Source organism: Amblyomma mixtum, chromosome 9 (genome assembly GCF_055824585.1).
Source record: "Amblyomma mixtum isolate Tamu chromosome 9, ASM5582458v1, whole genome shotgun sequence".
NCBI lineage: Eukaryota > Metazoa > Arthropoda > Arachnida > Ixodida > Ixodidae > Amblyomma > Amblyomma mixtum.
In genome coordinates this window covers 43,664,524-43,686,509 of record NC_143020.1, presented here as the reverse complement: position 1 = coordinate 43,686,509, position 21,986 = coordinate 43,664,524, and the positions used below count along the sequence as shown (strand labels likewise).

The 21,986-nt window shown below is 45.3% G+C and overlaps 1 protein-coding gene across 1 annotated transcript; it reads left to right on the top strand.

Annotated features, from left to right (window-relative positions):
* Positions 1-7,174: 7,174 nt before the first annotated feature.
* LOC149328862 (uncharacterized) lies at positions 7,175-21,356 on the top strand. Its single transcript, XM_089559118.1, has 2 exons — positions 7,175-7,244; positions 20,090-21,356. Exons 1-2 carry the CDS (start codon positions 7,175-7,177, stop codon positions 21,178-21,180), a joined length of 1,161 nt encoding a protein of 386 aa, XP_089415244.1. The 3' UTR covers positions 21,181-21,356.
* The last annotated feature ends 630 nt before the right edge of the window (positions 21,357-21,986 follow it).

Below are 21,986 nucleotides of genomic sequence, written 5' to 3'. Positions count from 1 at the left end.
CGTCACATTGGTGACAAACATTGGAGCACTGGTCCAAAAAAAAAAATGAAGACCTAGAGAATTGTAGCAAAACGCGACAAAAGAGCTCTTTGCTATACCAGAACGGGACTGAGTAACAAAGATACAGAAATTAGGGTTTGCTGAGTACCGATCGCAAGCTAGAAGAGTAAAAAAAAACCGGAAAAAAAGAGAGTGGTGTTGTCCTCAAAATTTGCATTATACTTCCTTATGTTAGCTCTACTACGTACTTTGTAGACGTTCTTCGTGTAATTAGTGTAATGACTTATCTAGCCTTCTCGAAGAACAATATTGAATTGACACAAACCACAGCTGGGAATAGAGGTGCCTTGAAAATTTAATTTTTTTTAACTGATGAGGAACCAGGAATAATTTCGCCAAATTGGGAATTGCAAAAAATCGTGCAAGGCATTTCGTCTTTGTATTGAAACTTTAAATTGTAACATAGCGGCACCCAAAAGCTACCGCGACATCCTGTTTGCCGACAACCCTCTCCTGTGCGTTTGCACAAATCGCTTGTGCATGAAAGCGTCATGTGGTCAAACGGATCCGAAGCCAAGTTGGGAAGCGCCGACGACAGCCAAGTCGTTTGTTCCGTGCAGCGCTGGAGCTTGCAACCCCGTGCAAATAAAAGCAGTGCCGTGATTTTTGCGCCGAGATGTGTTTGCACGCTGCCAACAAGCTGCGAGACATTATTGGGAAAATATGCGGGAAATCATACTTTTTAGTCCACCTACAACATAAACATAAACTTCGTTAAACCGAGTTTAGTGGTCGTTTCTTTCGCTATTTCGGGTTACTGAGAGCATTACTCTGAACCCAAAGGGCACTTGCAGGGGATTAAAAGTTTATTTGTTAGATCACAAACTTCCTAAACTAAGATTTTGTTATTTCGAGTTTTAACTGTATAGAAATTAGCGGCCTTCTTCCGAGCACAGAGAAAAATACGAATGATGAAGAAATAAACGTCAACATACAAAACCTTGGAAGGCACAGGAATGGGCCCGAAAATTGAAGGCGATGGAATCAGAACTCCAACGTGACCATTTCAGTAGTTTTAGCCACCTGCAGATTCAAGTCCCTAAGCAGAATAATTGAACGTCAAGCTTTTTTTTTTCTTTGTATGCAAGCATTTCAACCCAGGAAAGCGGAGCATGAGCTTGCCAGAAAAGTTGTACCGAATGAAGTCCCGGCGGCTACCCGGCGGGCTGGGGGACGTAGTCGAAGACTACCGTATACGTCGCGGATACTGAAATCTCAAGGACCCCGCAATGGTAGGATATGAAATACGCCTCCTCAACCTGTAGCAGTGTAAATACAACTTCAAGACACCACTAATGCCCAAGTAAATGTGCGGGAGACAACTGGTACACCACAAAGGAGGCGCGAGCATGCAGTAATCTGCACGCAATAATGCATCAGAAAGCATCGGCAAATTATATTAATGCCAAAGCTATATATACATAACGGAGTCGAACCTCATCAAGAATCTAGTGGCTTTCCTGATCTTGAAAGTGCAGAAATAAAATAAGTATTGCCGCGACCGGGTTTCTAACCCGCGGCGGCACAAACGATTCAGATTGCTGTGCCACTGCATGAGTGCAACATGTTTCCGCTGCAGCCGGCCACATTCCGGGTCAAGCTGCAACACACACGGTGCTGCGCAATGCACGTTCACCAGCTTCCACCAGCTTCACCAGCGAACAGGTCGGACCAGTAAAACCTCGATTAGAGCCTAACCTGTGTCTAGTATTGTCGCCGGACGTCCCGACGGCAGAGTAAATAAATACCACCAGGTAATCAGTCTAAACACACGTTTTCGTAAGTGAAGTCGTGTTGAAGTAAGACCTTCCTGTTAGCAGCTTGCAATGTGTGAATGTTTTCTCTTGCGCGACTTGCATAGCTGTGCAGCCGTTTTATTCCGTTGTCAAGCTATTTTTTCAACAAACAGCCGTGCGAAAGGATTTTTTATAAATTTTATTCAATTCATGTTGCCGTCTCCTAAAAAATAAAGCCACTGTGCATGCTCGTACAAAAAGGAGACACTTGTCCATCGAAAATAGGGCGCTTTCATGCAAGTCAGGTATGAAAAAAAAAAAAACGAGGAATACGACACACGCATATTTTTAAATGACGCCCGTCACTTCAAAATCACTGCGTAGAAAGCACTCACGAAAGTACTCAAGCGAAAAAAGCAATATAACAGAAGATAAAAAGCTAAGATATGTTACAAACTCGTGCTAAGTGGTGCATAAAAGCTATAAAAGTTCTCAGTAAAAAATTTCCAAGGCAGATTAATTTAGTAGGTCGAGCTTCGAGTGAAAAACGAAGCAAAAGAATGTTTAGCTAGCAGTGCTGCAGTCCAATTTTTTGTTTTCGTTGTGAAAGGATCCTTGGATTTTTGTAAGGTCGCAACTGCACAGTAATATAGGTCGTCATCAAGCTTCGGAATAATGGAAATGAAGGTTCACTGCAAATAATTAAATGATATACATCCGTGAGGCACAGTCTAAGCGATAAGCGAGCTCCTACTATTGCCACATTGCTGTAGTGACACCCACATTTTACGTTCTCTGAAATGCAACACAAGCGGCCCGCGTGTCTTTGGACGTCCTCATATCCGGCGTTCCTGTCGTACGTTCAAGATAAAAATGTTTCCCCCTACAAGTTTCGCTTTTCCCCAGAGGGTTTTCACGCCGCTTCACGAGCCTAAACGAAACGTCTAATGTCACGACTTATTTCCAAGGGCTGGGTACAGCGCAATAAGGTTACTGCAGTTTGTCAAAAACTTTTTGTTTGAAAAAGTTGTTTCAGGCTGACAATAAACGGTAAGTTATAGGCACCGGATGCCATACTTGATTAGTTCAATATCTATTTTTCTTGCTTGGCCGCTCCTTTTGCCATGTTCGGCCATCCAGGACGCAAATGGGACGCGTTAAGAGGCGAGATGGCTCTTGGCATTCTTTTTTTTTTGGAGCAGTTTTTTTAGCAAGTCATCAGGCGAATCACTGGAGGAACCATTACGTGCTAATAGCGTTGAGCGCTGCCTGAAGTTCGTGGGCTGTGAAGTGACTGCTTCACTTCGCAGGCATGGAGTCTTCCCTGAGATGTAATCGTGAAGGGCTTGTGGAGCACACTGGTTTTGAGGCAGCGATGGTTCTCTGGTGCCTTCAGAGAGGGCTGCTGGAAAAAAAAGAAGATTCTTGGCAACGTATACGGAGAAGCACAAAAAAAGAACCCAATTCTTGACCGATACCCCTGTGTGGGCATGCGCCATTGTATGAAGATAACAACAACAACCACAATAATCCTCAGAAAGGGTAACTCAATCACTATGAGAAACGAGCAGCTGAAAGTATAAAAATAGAAAGTATTTTGAATACAACACGGCACTTTGCCTTTGAGCGTTTGCATTTGTTACCAAGTGTGCGAGTTCTACTCAACAGTTAACGGTGCACCCCGGGGCGCGATACCTCTCTAAAATGCATTCCTTTTTGACGAGACTGTCTAGTAAACAAGCATTTGTATTACCAAGTGCCCTCAGAGATATTTTTTTACGATATACCATAAAAGTAGTTTTCACAGAAACAGCAACCAACAGCCGTGGACGGTTCACGAAATCACAACCAGCGTAATCTAGGGAAAGCTATTACATTTTTGCAGGAATCAGCTTAATTTCCACTCAGTCACACCTGCCGTCCCTGTGTATCTAGGCAGTCCCACAACGGGTTCGGTGGTCTGATGTCTACGATTTCAGGCACAGAGAAGAATTTTAATGCCTTAGTGAATACTGGGGAATATTCTGGTGAACCTCTGAGGGCTGCGATCTGAGCATATTTATGAACGAGCGACGTAGGAGAGAGTTACTTATTTCGCATCTGCCATTCTAGTCAGTGAAGTTTATTTCAGATGTGTATGGAAGACACGCGATAGGGGGGGAAGGCCATACTTAGGATACATTTGGTACTCTAGTCCACTGTAGCTTTTCCTGCCGCTTTTAGAAAAGCTAGTGTTGCATCGCAACAGCTGTTATTGAAGTATTTACCTTGACAGCAACGTTCGAACAAAAGGCGAGAGCGCTTATCAGATGTGAGGAGACTGTGCGCACCTAGACTCAAAAGTGCTACCGCAGCAAGAGCCGGCTGCCTAATTGCTCAAGACGGCAATCCTCAGCAGACTTTCTCCAATGTCTGGAAATGATCATTAGCAGGATAAAAATTCAGAGCGGCACTTTGTTGACCTAAAGTGCGGTGAGGCGAAAGCCTTAAGCGCAGTGTTACTGCTTGTGTCACTGATGTGTAGTTAAGATGGTAAGTACACAATTGTTGGTGAATCTTAAAGGCTGAAGACAGTAGAGGACGTTTAGGAGGCATCGGTCTGATTCGACGCCTTGCTTCAAACGCTCTCCTGCGTTCTAGACAAAGAGAACTACACAAGCGTTGGCAGGAAGTTTCGTAGCCATTAGCACGCTCGGCTGCGGAATGGAAGGATGGTGGTTCAAATTCCATCGTGCACAAAGATTTTCTTCTTGGTCTGACTAGGAAAGGCGTGACACCTCTGCTGACAACCTTCGGTCGACAACAATAAGGCACTAAAGGCTTTGGCCTTAATATTTATGCGGGCACTCGCCGTTTTACAAAAGCTGTCAGAGCACTCCCCGAGAACAAGCAATGTTTCGTGTCCAGGTTATTTCACGCTGTGCATGGCGCCACTGTGCACTGGAATCGTCATATAAACCACGGAGCTGTGTATCACTGCAGGTACAAAAACCGCCCATTTTGGAAGTAGTGCCAAGCACTTACTGTGTAATCTCACTAATTCAAAGATGCGCGAATCTGTTCATTGCAGTATATCTAGAAGGCATGCCTAAACGGTGCAGTTTTCGCTAGCGCTCGATATCCCCACAAAAAGGGCGCTGAAGGGTTATCAGCAATAATTGGAAAAATATTAACTGGTGGAAAGTATGTTTACGTTCAAACATAAACATTCGCTCCTCCTACAATGCATTAGTGGCCTATAAAATTCAACCATGCAGGGTAATAAAGAAGGTTAAATGCACCGATGCAGGCTTCGCATGTGCGCGCAAGGGTGGACAAAAATATCGCTCGCATTTTATTGTTTGAACAAAGATTTTGGAAGATATGGGAAATAATTGTGCGCAGAAGTAATCCAGGCCTGCGTGATAGGAATGCTCAAGCTTGGCGACCGAGTGTTTTGGGCCTAGTGTTGCATCAGCAGTCGCAGAACTGAATGAGCTTTCACGGTCGTGTGAAAATTTTCTTGAGAATCCTAAACGCAGAGCAGAGTATTAAAAAAATTAAACAGAGCACTAAAGTCAACAAATGGAAACAATTAATATTGGCCTCTGTCAGTAGATAAGTTGCTACTTTTGACAAGGCAGCGTATTTTAGTGAAAACGGACTTTCAATCTGCTAGACAAGATGGAAAATTAGCTCACAGGTATCTTCACCACTGGGACCTTTCCCGAGCTAACAGCGTTCACCTGCGACAAAATTCTCGCATCGATTTCTGAATATATACTTCGCCACATTTTGCTTTAAAAGAGTGATCATGATGATGTCATTTTCAAGTCTCATAGCTGAATCATGTGCATCAAAAAAGAAAAAAATACTAAATCTTCTTACTGCACGATATAAGGTGACTAACTTCCGTGCAGATATCCACGAAGCCAAAAATATTCATAAGCCATAAACGATCATCTTAATTCATTGTATCATAAGTTCATTGTCTTGGAGCAGTCTTCAGCGTTAGATTTAAAGCGCATGTTTTCCATACTTCGTGCCTTTGAGTATCCTTAATGTTTAAGTGGTTCCCCTATATTAAACGAAACATATCTTCACTCTAGCTACAATTTCACATCAGTATCGACATTTTTTTAAAACTTTACACACGATTAATATCAAAAACTATGATGGAGGCCGAGATAAATGAGATTTTTTACTTCAGTCGTTTGCAAATTCAAACATGAGCACATAATCGACATTGTGTCTTCATTTCAGCAAAGCAGAAATCTGGGCGAGTTGGTAAGTATTCATGATATTGTTCACAGCGCAACAAGAACGGGAAAAACGAAAGACGATAGAGTAACACAAACATGGCTTATGTTTGTGTTACTCTATCGTCTTTCGTTTTTCCCGTTCTTGTTGCGCTGTGAACAATATCATGAGTGTCTTCATTTCCACATTCCGCGCGTTTGCTAGTAAATTATTGTCTATTGGATTTTCAGGCGTAATGTATGTATCTGGTTCGACGAAAATGTCTGCCTGTTGCAGCCGGACGTAAATGAATAAGCAACTTTCACTTGAATTTTTTGAGCTTGAAGCCACTTCCCAAAACTGGTGGCCAAACGAATTCTGCGATTGCATTCAAGAGCACATGGACCGCACTAAGCAAAATTTTAGTGAAACAAAAAAACAACGCCTTACCGCCATGTAGGTCTCATTCGTGGTCGGGCAGCTAGTCTTCATGAGCGGCCGCTTCTGGTAAAACGTCTCCGTACCGCTGCCGGTGAAGCATGGGGTCGTGAATGCGGCTGTAAAGCGGGCGTCCGGCGCGGAACGCGTCATCTAGGTCTTCGTAAATTCCTTCAAGAAGCCTGAAAGTGGTACCGAATAGAGCAGCGCTCAAAGCGTCACTGAACTTACGCTCAGCGCTGGCTCCTACCGTTCGAACAGCCATAAGCGGAAGTCCAGACCACAGGGTGATGCACACTACCTTGTGCTCGGGGTTCCAAGATTCTTCGTCTCCGGTAATGATGCACGCATAGTACACACCAAATAGAAGATGCGTCCTCATCGTCGGGGGGAGACCAGGAGGGCGCAGGGCGATGGACAGATACTCCAAGAATGTTGGGCAGTGAAAAGACAGGTCAGCGCAGTTATTCAGCAAATACAGCTTCCACGCATGTAGTATATTTAGTCGCATCGCGTAAGAGTACAGGCCGGCTATTCGAAACAGCCGCGCTTCCGTAGAAACGACACCCAAAAGGGCATTGCGTATTTTTTGCACGGCAACATCGGGGCGCTCTATGTCGATGCTTGAAGCCTCTAGTCCATACAGGTATCGGTAAATGTGCAGGTGCTTCGGGTCCATTCGACTGATATGTGCACACAGTACGGCCACATCTTCGGCTGCCATGGCAGTGGACTGGATGAGCCGCCTCAGCCCTTCTGAATCAGCGTCGGTGCATCCAATTTCGTCGAGACGTGAGCCTAGAAGTTGACTTCACTGGAAGCAGGGAATAATTCGCACTAGGTCGATTGAAAAGCGGGAAAGCACGGGTGAAACGCGCAGAAAATCATTGGGCACCATTTGGACGCACAAGCCAGAAATTCACCATGAGCTCCTCGCTCACGCCTTAAAATGCGCATCACTGAGGCGTGTACAGTAAAGAAGAATCGGCTTTCCTTAAGGGCGTAACGATCGAGACCACCCCCGCGAGATAAGGCAAGTCTTCCTGTTGTGACTCTGAGCGGTTTTTTTAAGCACAAAATGATTAAACGAAAACACATTGCGCAGTTGACAATGAATGTGTAGCAAAAAAAAACGAATATAGTGTTTAAGTTTGAAACGTAAGCAGCCGATGATTTGGGATCACCGAGCAAACACCTTATTTTTTAACGCTACGGTGCACGTGCAGTTAAGCCGAAGCTAACGTCTCGACAAAAGATAGCAAACATCAGCTTATCTCTCTTGTACCTTTTAAAATCCCGCGGCTGTGCATGCGATGCTGTAATCAAGTGTCCCGCATGAGGGCGCCGGAGCTTTTATGTAGAAAATCGCCCATATGCATCTGCCCAAGTTACGAGCAACCGCACAAAAGGAAGCGTGCGAATAGCACTCACTAAGACTTCAATGTAGCCCTTTATGGCAGATTTTCTTGACAACGGGAACGGCTGTTGTGACGCATGAAACACCGTTTTTGTATAATTTTCCTGTCATTTACTTTCAAGCTTGGAGGTTCTGGAATAATTTTCCATTATTGTGATAAAAATTAGCGTTCCATCAAAACCTTTATAGGTAACGATCACCGAGTACAGCGCTGTTACAAAGATAATTTTAGCAAACAGTGATCGCTGCCTGAATTTCGCGAATCGTTACCCATCTCCTTATCGAATGTGGTATCGCCGCAACAATTACTAGACGTAAGCTAACAGCAACATTGATGCAAGAAAAAACATTTTAAACATATGCATTCTGCTGCTCTGATATCCACTCTGATAAACTGTTTGCGCATGCCTAACGTGCTTCTGAACGCCTATGCGCCAACATGAGGGGGCCAACAAGTGCTTTAGCACACAGCAATGTGTAGAGAAAATTTAGTGGCGAAAAAATGTTCCCATGACGAGAAGCATCACTACCATCAAATGGTTCTTAATTGGCACTGGACGACAGGACCGACACAAAAAAGAACGCGTAACACAACCGCTTGGTAGCAACTGATTGTTCATTCAGATAATCGATCTCTAAAAGCTTTCCTTTGCAGCAAAACAGCAAATAAACATAAAAGAAGAAAAGAATGCCACTCATCATACAGAACTCTGAAAACATGCAGATCACAGCGTTTGTGTTGCGTGTTCTCCCTTTCGTCTGCCCTATCTTCCCGCCCTGTCTAACAATGAATCAGTGCCAACTTGTCCAAAGCGCAACGATGAATCAGTACCAAGTTGTCCAAATCGCAGCCATCTAATTGTCCCAGATGAGAAGCTGTTAGCACTAGGTACTACAACTTCGTGCGCGCTACTGTCTGCAATGTGTTGCTTCGTGAATCGGCCGCTATCAGAGCGTTCCTTTCGCAACGACGAAATTGCTCGTATGGCAGCCACACGGAGCGCTAATTTCATGCTAATACGTGGCGGTGATGATAATGGCGTGGCTGCTGTGTGGGTATCGTCCTTAAATTCCAACATGGAAATATAGGGCCCTTCACCGTTGAATAAATCTGCTGTGCGCTACACGTACGCTGGAGTGCGCAAAATTTTGCCCAGGGTGAGGCGAAATACACAATTGGCGCAGCACATGGACATAACCGCAGACAGCAGTCATGTATTTAAATAACTAGTGCGTTTTTTGAAGCTAAAGCTTCACTACGGGACCTCGTGCTCCGATCGCTAGGTGCCCAGTTTTGACCTTCAGCTGAGTTAGAGGTCAAACCTTGAAAAAGGTTTTTTTTTTTGTTTTATGGGGGTTTAACGTCCCAAAGCGACTTGGGCTGTGAGGGACGCCGTAGTGAAGGGCTCCGAAATTCTGGACACCTGCGGTTCTTTCAAGTCCATCGGCCGGGATCGAACCCGCGTCTTTCTGGTCAACAGCCGTGTGCCATAACCACTGAGTCACCTCGGCGGCCATCAAAAAGGGAAAAAGAAATTGAATCAATAGCCATGTCTGGGATTCGAACCCACGGCTGCATGAACAGATCTCTTTTAAGGGCAGCTCAGTGAGACCACTAGATATCTCCTTTTATTTCTTTATTGCCGGAGAGACCACTAGGTGTCACCGCAGCCAACACGCCTGGCGTTAAACTGCACCACACTCTCGCGATGTGCATTGGAGAGCGTCGTGTTCATCACCTTCCATCTGCACCGTCCCGCGGCACTGCCTGCTCACCGTCGTCTTCTACGCAGCACAAATACGTGCTTTCGCTCCGATCCAAGTGTAATAAATAATCTGCAGTTTTAACGAAATGAAATGCGCATAACTGGCTCTCTGGCTCAGTGGACGCCTAAATCGCGCTTTGAGGAACGTGCGGTGGTGATAGAGAGATGTGGGCTGCATGCATTAGCGCTGACAACGTTGCGGCGGACACGCGCCACTGCAGCAATAGGCCGCAGCGTTCATAGGGCGAGCACACTCTCGCGATCAACCATTAACTGCCACCTGCCAGGGTGGCAGAATGGGTGCGCTGCCTATCCAGTTTCCGGAACGCACTCAACGTTACACACTCATGCCGCGTATAGTTGCCCGATGCGCCATACTTTTCGCTCTCTACCCAGGATCAAGAGCAGTTGAACCGCACCTAACGTTTTCTTTGCAACTGAAATTTTTTAAGGCGAAAGCATTGAATGGCTCATACTGTCGTGACCAAGACGTGTTAGCAAATTTGTCCACGTTTCAGATTGGTTGAAATGGTGGTGACGTCACATGCGCGTGAATTTTTATGGGTGTCCACCGAGGCTGTGACTGAGTTACTGCATAATTTCCTTTCCTCAAATACCATTTTCATTTTCTTCATTACGGCACCTCTTTCTCTTTCTTCTTTCACTCCACTTCCTCCCTTCCTGTACGGTGCAGTTCACGTGTCCACCGAGCTGACAGAGAAGTACAGCGCCATTTCCTTTCCTCAAAAAGCGTCGCGTTCAAAGGGCAAGGCATCACGCCGCACGGGTGGTGGCGTTCCGTGGACTCCCTGGCAGCGCTACAACAAGCTGTCGCATTCCACTCCTAAAGGCAAAGATTAAGCGTCATTAATTCGCAGTTAATTAATGCACCAACAGAATGTGAAGTGAACAATCGCGTAGCAGAATGCCGCACTCAGGCTTTCGCCTTTCACCATTTTAGCCGCTAAAGTTCCTCCTAATTTTTTATGAACTTTTCGCTGCATCATTTCTGCCTCTGGTGTATTTGATATTTTTCTCATTAGTGTGCCAGTGATGAAAACTAACCGGCGTGGTGGCTCAGTAGCTTCAATTATTTGCTTTGGCTTCTGGGTTTCAGGTTTCAAAGTGAGGGACTTTATGAAGAACGCCATAGTGCACGGTTCAGAATAATTTCGACGACCTGGAATGTAATGATGTGCAGTTCAGCCTCACAAAACTCGTGTCTCTAGCAGTTCACCTGTATCGAAATGTGATTGCTGTGGTCGAGATCGAATTCATGTCTTTCGGGTCACCGGACGATCAACACAACCGCTTTATCTACTGCTTATGACAGTAGGTGTGGCGGTCGGCTGCTGATTCCAAGTTTACGGATTCCAACTGGGCTGCGATGGTCGTATTTCAATACACGCGAAACACAAGAAAGTCCGTACGCTGTGCAATGCCAGCGCGGACGCCAGAACAGCCGGTGGTTTAGGTTAAGGTGATCTGATCTGTTCGTGCGACAGATGGAAGTTGATGAAGACAACGATGTAGAATGGACAACGCAAGATCTGCACTTTACCACAATCCGAATTTGGCTGCAGCGATAGCACAGAGCTCTCGTGCAGTGGCCCGCGAAGCTGATCTGTTGACGCCGGAGTACGTTCGGAACGAAGAAGAGCAATATTTATTTCTGCACCCTCAGGATCATGCACGCCGCAAGATTCTTGGTTGGCTTGGATGTAATGAACTAGTCCTTTCACACTAAAAGATTACAGAAATAATATCGCGATAGCCTTAGCGAAAATTCAATATTAAGGCCAGAGAGTATAGAGTTCGCAAAACGCCAACATCGGTTGACGCTGAGGCCGAGCAGCACATTAACGAAACTGGGTATTTTCTATTCACCGAACCTTTAGAGTGCCGCTGGATGGTGAGTAATTATACTGATAGTGATGCGCTGCATTTTCCACGCGGTTCAAAATCTGAATAGCAAACTTTTTCCTGCCCACGCAGCAACTAATTTTCAACACAATAGAAAATCGATTTGGTAGGCTAATTACTGCAGTTCCGTCGGTAACGTCTTATTTTCCATGCATTGCTGCAAACTCCGGCGGCATCGATAAGTGAAATTATTTTCTGATATTTTCTTTCTCAAATATTGCAGTAAAATTTTTCAGTCACTCAGAAGGGAAAGCCCCAGTGTTATCAGAGGCCTGATGTGGGGAACTTCCTCTACTTGGTAACGTTGCCGACGGTGGTCACACAGGTAGCTATAAAGTTGCTTTATGAACTGCTGTTTTCTATCGATTTTTTAAGTACTTTGAAGGCACGCCTGAGGAATTTGCGACAGTTACAGCTATAAAGGACATTGCGTACACAGCCTGCCCCTTTCATTGAAAAGGAAATATGAGCAATGCCTTTAGTGTCCGGAGACCTACTTTTACTTATTGCCTGGGAACGGAAAAACCAAACTGAACCGTTAATCTCATGGCGGAACATGCATTCATATTCCGATCAGTGCACGGCAGGGGCCAGATGCTAGGAAAAAAAAGAGACTGTGTAAAACGATCAGTGCTCACAAAAGAAAGAGGTTAAGCAATAGCACTCCGTTCTTTTCGAAAAGAATCTAAACAAAGAACACTCCTCTTTCATTTGCCGCCAGCAGGGCGGCCGCACTGACCGTTGCATTGCGAACAACTGTATGGGCGCAAGCTTCCTTTGACAGCACTTCGAACTGGTTTACCGATATGAAAGCCAGTTTCGTTCTAGAATATGTTATATTTTGTTTCATGACCAGATTATGACCACTGACTTGTTAATCTGTGGCTTTGTGTATAGCATGTTTTGTTGTCGCTGCTTGGTTTATTGGTTAATTGGGGTTTAACGTCACAAAGCGTCTCAGGCTATGAGGGACGCCGTAGGGAAGGGTTGCTGAAATTTCCACAATCTGGGGTTCTTTAACGTGCGCTGACATCGCACAGTACACGAGCCTCTACAATTTCGCACCCACCGAAATTCAGCCGCCGCGGCCGGAATCGACCCCGCGTGTTGTCGCTGCGTTTACTGAGTGAAAATTACTGCACAAGCTGCCGTCTTGTTGGTTTCAAAATAATTTTGGGGACCTTAATAATGAAATATACGCCTGTGATGTGCACACCACACTGGTGAGGGATTTTTGGAACGCGGCGTGTCGGCAGTGGTGCGTCGGACCGCGGAGCGCCGTACGTGCCAGCCCCGCGTTGCGCGTGGGCGCGTGCGAGTGGTGTGTGCGAGGCAGGCACGAGGAGCGTGGAGCTACGTGTCAGCACACCGAGGTGTTGAGGAAGACACCGTAGCACAAGTCTGGTCATTCAAGCGTGGAAGTGGTAGCTGTCGGACGTTGGGTTCGAGCTGCAGGTGACTTCCCTTGAATCATCGACGCAAGAACATTAAGCCTCATTCAAGGGTGGAGGTGCAAGCCGTCAGACTTCGGGTCTGTGCTGCCAAGACTTCCTTGGATAGGCTGCACAAGCCTACGGTGTTTGCGGAACGCCGTCGACAGCACCCGGCTGCAGTTTTCCTGCTGCAGCTGCCCAGTTCTTGGGGGCGACTGACAAGAGTTCGCCAGCGTCTCCCGTGTCATCTCCGTTCCTCATCTCCTTGCTCTCTACCACCGCCTCCCAGGACGCAACGCCAGTTACGCATCGCAACTCGCCAACCCGCGTCTGTGCTACCTGCAAGGCATTCCCGCACCACCTGGGACGCTTTGTAGCCGGTGAACTCTCTCCATTTTATCTGTTGTGTTTTACGCGTGCCTAGTGTGTGTTTTCCTTAGTGTTTTCGTTCCTTTCATTGGAACCATTCCTTTAAAATATAAACACGGTTTCGTTTTGCTTTGTTTGATTTCTTTGTTCCTTTCTCCGAACCTGCACGCGAAAGCGTTTCCCTTCAGCAGTTGGGGACGCGTCACTCCGATTCGCGACAACGCATAAGCTTTGTCTAGAGGCCACTATAGTTTCTTGCGAGAAATTTTGTACACATGAATATTCCTTCTTCGAATAAAATTATCGAATAAAAGAATTTTTCTTTCATAACAAAATGCATTACGAAAGAATTACTAGCGCGAAATGAACATACCGCTAAATTCTTTTAGTGAAAAAACATGAAAATATTGGAGATATGGCGGAGCAATAGCTGAAATGGGATGTACACATAGAATTATAAACATTTTACAGCGCACGTAGCACGTATTGGATGCACTACCTTGCTTCAAACGGGCATTTCTAGTAAAGCTGGAAGAAAATTAGAAATTTCTAAATCATTTTTTTTCTTCCAAAAATGCAAGATATATAAGAAAAGAAAAAGAAAGCAACCAAGGACTGGGGTATGAATGGAAAAAGTTTCATCCCCGGTATGGCAGAGCTGGCAGAGCTAAATGCACTGTTATGCAATGGGCCTGGAAGTATAGGGGATGCCCTTTGCGCATTTGCAAGCGTTGCATAGAGCATATAGACTGCTTGATAAGCCCCTTATCTATCTTCCACGTCAGTGACTGATAGCCGGTTAAGGTTCTCAGCCGCCGTTTATGCGCCGGCATTTGCAACGCTACTACAATGAAATGGAATTGCGTTGAAAGCGAAAACCGGCCGATTTCGCAGTGCATAAAACAGTGTTATTCTCTCACACACAGGTTTTCGTTGAAAATAATTTTTTCTGAGAAGTGCACAGAAAGCACTCATGTGGACTTCTCAGAGCACTCAGAAACGACCCCTCATGTAGAGCCCTCACCCGAGGGCCCTTCAGGTATTTGTAATACATACAAAAAAAATAAATATCGAAAGTTATGCCCACCTCATATAGAACAGCAAGTCGCTCGATGCAAATTGCCGTCGCTTTCACCTTTGAAATAGCGGAAGCGATCCGGAGACATTAAGGACGGACATGATGGACAACGTGATCGACAACGGATAACGTTATGAACAATGCCTTATAAAAATTGAAACGACTTTCAGAAAACATGGCACTACCTTTGTCTACAAGCACCTTCTACTCTAAATGAATCTTGCACGACTTCTGCTTTCTCGTGAAGCTGAATAATTGTTTCAGACACTTCACGTTAGTGACAAAAAGTGGAGCACTGGTCAGAAAATAAAATGAAGACTTGGAGAATTGTAGCAAAACGCTACAAAAGAGCTCTTTACTATACCAGAATGTCTGCGAGTAACAAAGATCCAGAAATAATGGTTTGCTGTGTACCAATATCAAGCTAGAAGAGTGCACAAACCGGAAAAGAGAATGGTTCCGTCCTCCAGATTTGTATTATATTTCCTAAAGTTAGCTCTAATACCTACTTTGTAGATGTTCTTCGTGTAATTACACTAGCGACTTGTCTGGCCTTCTGGAAGAACAATAATGAATTGACACAAACCACAGCTTGGAATATAGGTGCATTTAAAATTCAATTTAATGAAGTGATGAGCACCCGCGAATAATTTCGCCAAATTGGAAATTTCAAGAAATTGAAGAAGGCTTTTTTTCCTGCATTCAAACTATAAATTGTCACGTAGCGGCACCTAAAACTAACCGCGACATCCCGTTTGCCAAGAACCCGCTCCAGTGCGTTTTCATAAATCGCTTGTGCATGAAAGCGTCATGGAGTCAAACGGACTCGAAGCCAAGTTGGGAAGCGCCGCCGACAGCCAAGTCCTTTGTTCCGTGCAGCGGTGTAGCTTACAACCCCGTGCAAATAAAATCAGTGCCGTGACTTTGGCGCCGAGATGTTGGCATTGGCACGCTGCCAACAAGCTGTGACACATCGCGGGGAAAATATGCGAGAAATAATCTTTTTTGCTCCATTATTTAAAGCTAAACTTCGTTAAATCGAGTTTAGTGGTCTTATGTTTCGTTATTTTGGCTTACTGAGAACATTACACTGAAACCAATGTGCATTTGCTTGAGATTCAAAATTTATTAGTTACGTCGGAATCTTCGTAAAACTGGATTTCGTTAATTCGAGTTTTAACGGTATATAAATTGGCAGCCCTCTTTCGAGCACAGTGCAAAATACGAATGATAAAGAAATAACTTAACCTTGTATAAATAACCGTAAGCATGTAGAATCATGGAAGGCGTTGGAATGTGCGCGAAAATTGAAGGCGATGGAATCAGAACTCCAACGTGACCATTTCAGTAGTTTTAGCCACCTGCATATTCTTCAAGTCCCTAAGCACACTAATTGAACGTCAAGCTTTTTTTTTCTTTGTATGCAAGCATTTCAACCCAAGAAAGCGGAGCATGAGCTTGCCAGAAAACGTACCCAATGAAGTCCCAGCGGCTACCCGGCGGGCTGGGGGACGTAGTCGAAGACTACCGTAGACGTCGCGGATACTGAAATCTCAAGGGCCCCGCAAAGGTAGGATATGAAATACGCCTCCTCAACCTGTAGCAGTATAAACACAACTTCAAGGCACCACTAATGCCCAAGTAAATGTGCGGGAGACAACTGGTACATCACAAAGGAGGCGCGAGCATGCAGTAATGTGCACGCAATAATGCAGCAGAAAGCATCGGCAAATTATATTAGTGCCAAAGCTATACATACATAACGGAGTCGAACCTCATCAAGAATCTAGTGGCGTTCCTGATCTTGAAAGTGCAGAAATAAAATAATTATTGCCGCGACCGGGTTTTGAACCCGCGGCGGCACAAACGATTCAGATTGGTGTGCCACTGCACGAGTGCACCATGTTTCCGCTGCAGCCGGCCGCATTCCGGGTCAAGCTGCAACACACACGGTGCTGCACATTGCACGTTCACGAGCGAACAGGTTGGACCAGTAAAACCTCGATTAGAGCCTAACCTGTGTCTAGTATTGTCGCCGGACGTCCCGACGGCAGAGTAAATCAATACCACCAGGCAATCAGTCTAAACACATGTTTTCGCAAGTGAAGTCGTGCTGAAGTAAGACCTTCCTGTTAGCAGCTTGCAATGTGTGAATGTTTTCTCTTGCGTCACTTTCATAGCTGTGCAGCCGTTTTATTCCGTTGTCAAGCTATTTTTTCAACAAACAGCCGTGCGAAAGGATTTTTTATAAATTTTATTCAATTCAAGTTGCCGTCTCCTAAAAAATAAAGCCAGTGTGCATGCTCGTACAAAGAGGAGACACTTGTCCAACCAAAATAGTGCTCTTTCATGCAAGTCAGGTATGAAAAAAAAAAGAGGAATACGACACACGCATATTTCTAAAAAACGCCCGTCACTTCAAAATCACTCCGTAGAAAGCACTCACGAAGGTAATCAAGCGAAACAAGCAATACAACAGAAGATAAAAAGCTAAGATATGTTACAAAACTCGTGCTAAGCGGTTCATAAAAGCTATAAAAGTTTGCAGTAAACAAATTTCCAAGGCAGATTATTTTAGTAGGTCGAGCTTCGAGTGAAAAACGAAGCAAAAGAATGTTTAGCTAGCAGTGCTGCAGTCCAATTTTTTGTTTTGGTTGTGAAGGGATCCTTGGATTTTTCTGAGGACGCAACTGCACAGTAATATAGGTCGTCATCAAGCTTCGGAATAATGGAAATGAAGGTGCACTGCAAAGAATTCAATGATATAAATCCGTGAGGCACAGTCTGAGCGATAAGCGAGCTGCTACTATTGCCAAATTGCTGTAGTGACACCCACATTTTACGTTCTCTGAACTGCAACACAAAGCGGCCCGCGCGTCTATGGACGTCCTCATATGCGGCGTTCCTGTCGTACGTTCAAGATAAAAATGTTTCCCCCTTCAAGTTTCGCTTTTCCCCAGAGGGTTTTCACGCCGCTTCACGAGCCTAAACGAAACGTCTAATGTCACGACCTATTTCCAAGTGCTGGGTACAGCGCAATAAGGTTACTGCAGTTTGTCAAAAACTTTGTTTGAAAAAGTTGTTCCAGGCTGACAATAAACGTTAAGTTATAGGCACCGTATGCCATAATTGATTAGTTTAATATCTATTTTAGAGCGCAGCTCTTTGGCGTCCGTTCCTGGGTTTCGCGTCGTCGTCGGCGTCGGCGTCGGCCTCGTAACCAGCTCCGCCCCCAATGTCATGCTTTTCAATTGGTCGAAATGCTCGTGACGTCACAGTGCGCGAATTTCAAATGGGGCCAATTGTACTTTGGCTAGTAACCATGCAACCAATGAAAGGGATCGTATAGTGATGCTGCAACTAAGTTGGACTGAGTTTAGTTAATTGCTTAATTAATCAATTAGCCTAATTAATACAGAGGAGAATGAAGAGGTCAGAAGAAAAGAAAAGAAAGACGCGCGCCGCAGCGACAACAGCGTCCGCGGAAAAAGACGCTGCTGAAAAATAAAACAGATAAGTACGAAGCCGCGTTCCCACCACCACCACGCACTTCCCCACTCAGTAATACGTTGCTCGTTTCATATACGTTGTGTCGAACATCCTAGACAGTTCCAACAATTGACAGGTTAATGACAGAACACGATGGATAGAAATGCAATAATGTATATATGAAATAGCCTAATTAACCTTTCTAGTTAGACCGCATAAATCTATAAAACCGAGAACGAAATTGGTCGAGTTGGGGAATCGAACAAGGGTCTCCGGAGTGCGATACGAGCACGCTAGCCACTCCGTAATGCCAGCTGAATGGTTTGGAATGAACAAAGGCGCGTCTAGCTAATACGGCGTCTTCGTTCACTCCCATCTTCCCCCTTCCCCTTACGGCGAGGTGCAGGTGTCCACCCAGATATGCGAGAGAGATACATTTCCTTTCCTCAAAAAATAAATTTACCGTCCAGCAAGGCGTACAGCCGAATTGGCGATGGCGTTCTGTGGACTCCCTGGCAGCGTTGCAAGAAGCTGTCGCGTTCCACTCTTACAGGCGAAGCTTAACATGTTAACCACACATCAGTAACACACGCAGAGAGCCAATGGACGCGTCATTCGCTGGCAGCACTTGATTCATCATTCACAACCACATTCTTAACGTACGCTCCCTTGCCGCACATGCCAAGGACGTACACCACGATCACATTCTGCGCCATTCCTCTGTACTTTGCTTTGCTGAAACCTGGATGGATCCCGAAGAGCCTCTCGAAATCATAGATTTCCTATACTGCTGTGGTGCTCGCAGAGACCACAACAGAGCGGCGGGAGTCGCTATCTACTTGCGCACAGGTCTCTCTGCAATACCAGTCGAAATGTTTGGCACGTCACATGAACTTGGCGAACTGTGCGCCGCAAAGTTGCCCAACGGCTTGCTGGTAGTAGCTGCCTACTTCGCCCCTACCGCACTCACGAAAGACGTCGTGCACTTCCTGCAACTCGCATTAACCGTCCATCGATCCACACCGATGTTAGTAGTGGGGGACTTTAGTGTTGACATAAAGACAAACAGCAATTTCCTAACACTTATGCGGGAGAACATCCCGTTCCTCTCGCTCGTAACGCGTCCCACGGCTGTGACAACCTCGCGAGGCACTTGTATAGATCTCGTCTTTGAGAATCAAGCATTGCTGTACCAAGTCGAACATATATCAGTCTATTTCTCCGACCACAAAGCTTCATTCATGACTGTCAAGAACTGTTAGTGGAATCTTTGTTAAAGGAATACGTGTTGAAAATACAAAAAAACTCTGTGATAGCGCATACATGTGTTGCTCGATTTCTTTGGCTCAATCTATCGAAAAGGTGAAACAGCTTTTTGCTGCGCTCAAATTTCGCATTAGGAAGTAACGTAATCGTCGGTAATTTTTTCTTGCTTGGCCGCTCCTTTTGCCATGTTCGGCCATCCAGGACGCAAATGGGACGCGTTAAGAGGCGAGATGGCTCTTGGCATTCTTTTTTTGGAGCAGTTTTTTTAGCAACTCATTAGGCGAATCAGTGGAGGAACCATTACGTGCTAATAGCGTTGAGCGCTGCCTGAAGTTCGTGGGCTGTGAAGTGACTGCTTCACTTCGCAGGCATGGAGTCTTCCCTGAGATGTAATCGTGAAGGGCTTGTGGAGCACACTGGTTTTGAGGCAGTGATGGTTCGCTGGTGCTTTCAGAGAGGGCTGCTGAAAAAAAAAAGAAGAAGATTCTTGGCAACGGATACGGAGAAGCACAAAAAAAGAACCCAATTCTTGACCGATACCCTTGTGTGGGCATGCGCCATTGTAGGAAGATAACAACAACAACCACAATAATGCTCAGAAAGTGTAACTCAACCACTATGAGAAACGAGCAGCTGAAAGAATAAAAATAAAAAGTATTTTGAATACAATGCGGCACTTTGTCTTTGAGCGTTTGCATTTGTTGCTAAGTTTGCGAGTGCTACTCAACAGTTAAAGGTGCACCCCGGGGGCGCGATATCTCTCTAAAGTGCAAGTGGTGGGCTCGGTGGCTGTGCAACCGCACAGTCTAACCCTTTCGCCTTCATCATGCAGATTTTTCTGTTCATCATTCGCGTGGCCATCCCCGCCCTGCTGTCTGCGCGCCCTGGAACCGCAGTGTTTTCCGCGCATGCCGATGTCAGCAACAACAACAGCCCCTGCTGCAACACCGCAGCCATCATCTCTCCATTTCCCGGACCGCCCCTCGGGCAGCACTGGACACTACCTTACCCCTGGCAAGCGGAACTGCGAGCGACATCAACAGCGGAAGCTATAAAGGAGCAACGCCCGTCCGCGCCACTCTGTGGGCTCGGTGGCTGTGCAACCGCACAGTCTAACCCTTTCGCCTTCATCATGCAGGTTGGTAACTTCTACAGTCTATTTGCTAAGAAAACTAGCAATTATCTCTTACTACAGCTACCGAGCCCACAGAGCTGTGTCTGTATTGGTGTTGAATGCGTTCAGGTTGTTCGATCCTTGTTACTTTTGGCTGGGGATATTGAAACAAACCCGGGACCTGATTTTGAAACCGTGCTTGCTGAGCTAAAGAAACTGTCTTCCGGGCAATCTACACTTCTCTCAGAGATACAAGACATGAAAAAACAACTTACGGCTACTGACACGGCAATCGCAGACTTAACAGCACGCATGTGTATCCTTGAGGCACAAAACCAACTTATCACTGAGCTGCAGTCGCGACTAGACTCGATGGAGACAGCGACAACAGAAATGTGTGCTCATATAAAAAACCTTGAGGCTCGTGTTGACGACGCTGAGAACCGGTCACGTCGAAACAATGTAATATTTTATGGTATCCCTGATAATGACCCCGCAGAAACTTACACACAATCTGAGGAAGCTGTAATCCATCTTTGTTCCACTACCTTAGATATAACAGTTGCTTCAAACGATATCGAGCGCGCCCATCGCCTCGGCCGTCACACAGCTGGAAAAACCAGACCAATAATCGCAAAATTTCACTCCCACAAAACTAAGCTGGAAATTCTCTCTAATGGAAAAAAATTCAAAGATACTGTATATAGCGCCGGTGAAGACTTCTCGCCTGCCGTTAGGAAGGCCCGAAAACAGCTTATCACCTTTGCAAAAACCAAATCTACAGCTTATAAACTGAGCTATAAAACCTTGTTTATCGGTCGCGCACGGTACGTTTATGACGAATCCTCGGAAACTGTTAAGGAAATATCATAGCAGCCATCTAGAAAAAGCACCCCACAGCCTCACCCCACGCCCGCGTCCCGGCAGTCACCTCAGTCTACTCTTTCTTTTTCCGTACTTTTCACTAATGTCCGCAGTTTCATTTCTAAGCTGGAAGAAATCTCGAGTCTTGTTCGTTCGTCCAATAGCAACATCTTCGTACTAACTGAAACGTGGCTGACTAGCGAAATTAACGACAATGAGGTCCTGGTAGACTTATCTAACTTTAAGCTTTTTCGTAAGGACCGTCAGGGGTCTCGTGGCGGAGGAGTGCTCATTCATTGGTTTTTCTAATGATTCACCATTTTCAATCATTTCCATTTCGTCTGATCTAGAAATAATGTGGCTTTTCTGCCGTTGTCCTCCTCAGTCGGTTCTTCTCGGTGTTTGTTACAGGCCCCCGCATTGTACTCCGGACTTTTCAGAGAAACTTACTAACTTGCTGTGTGAACTTACTGCTAAATATCAAAAGTCGCATATACTTCTCTTTGGTGATTTTAATTTCCCGGATATTGACTGGAGTACTAACACTGCTTCAGCATCAGGCACGGTGGAAGCCAAAAATTTCATAGAAGTGTGCCTGAACTTTGGCCTTACACAAGTTATCTTGGCGCCAACAAGAATAACACAAACGAGCGCTAACATATTAGACCTACTACTCGTCAGTCATCCCGAAAGTGTTAAATCAGTTACGATTCTTCCTGGAATAAGCGATCACGAAGTAATTCATACCGATATAGCCTTAACTCCGCTTCGGAACCAAACTTTTAAAAAGACGATCCGTTTGTACGATAAGGGTG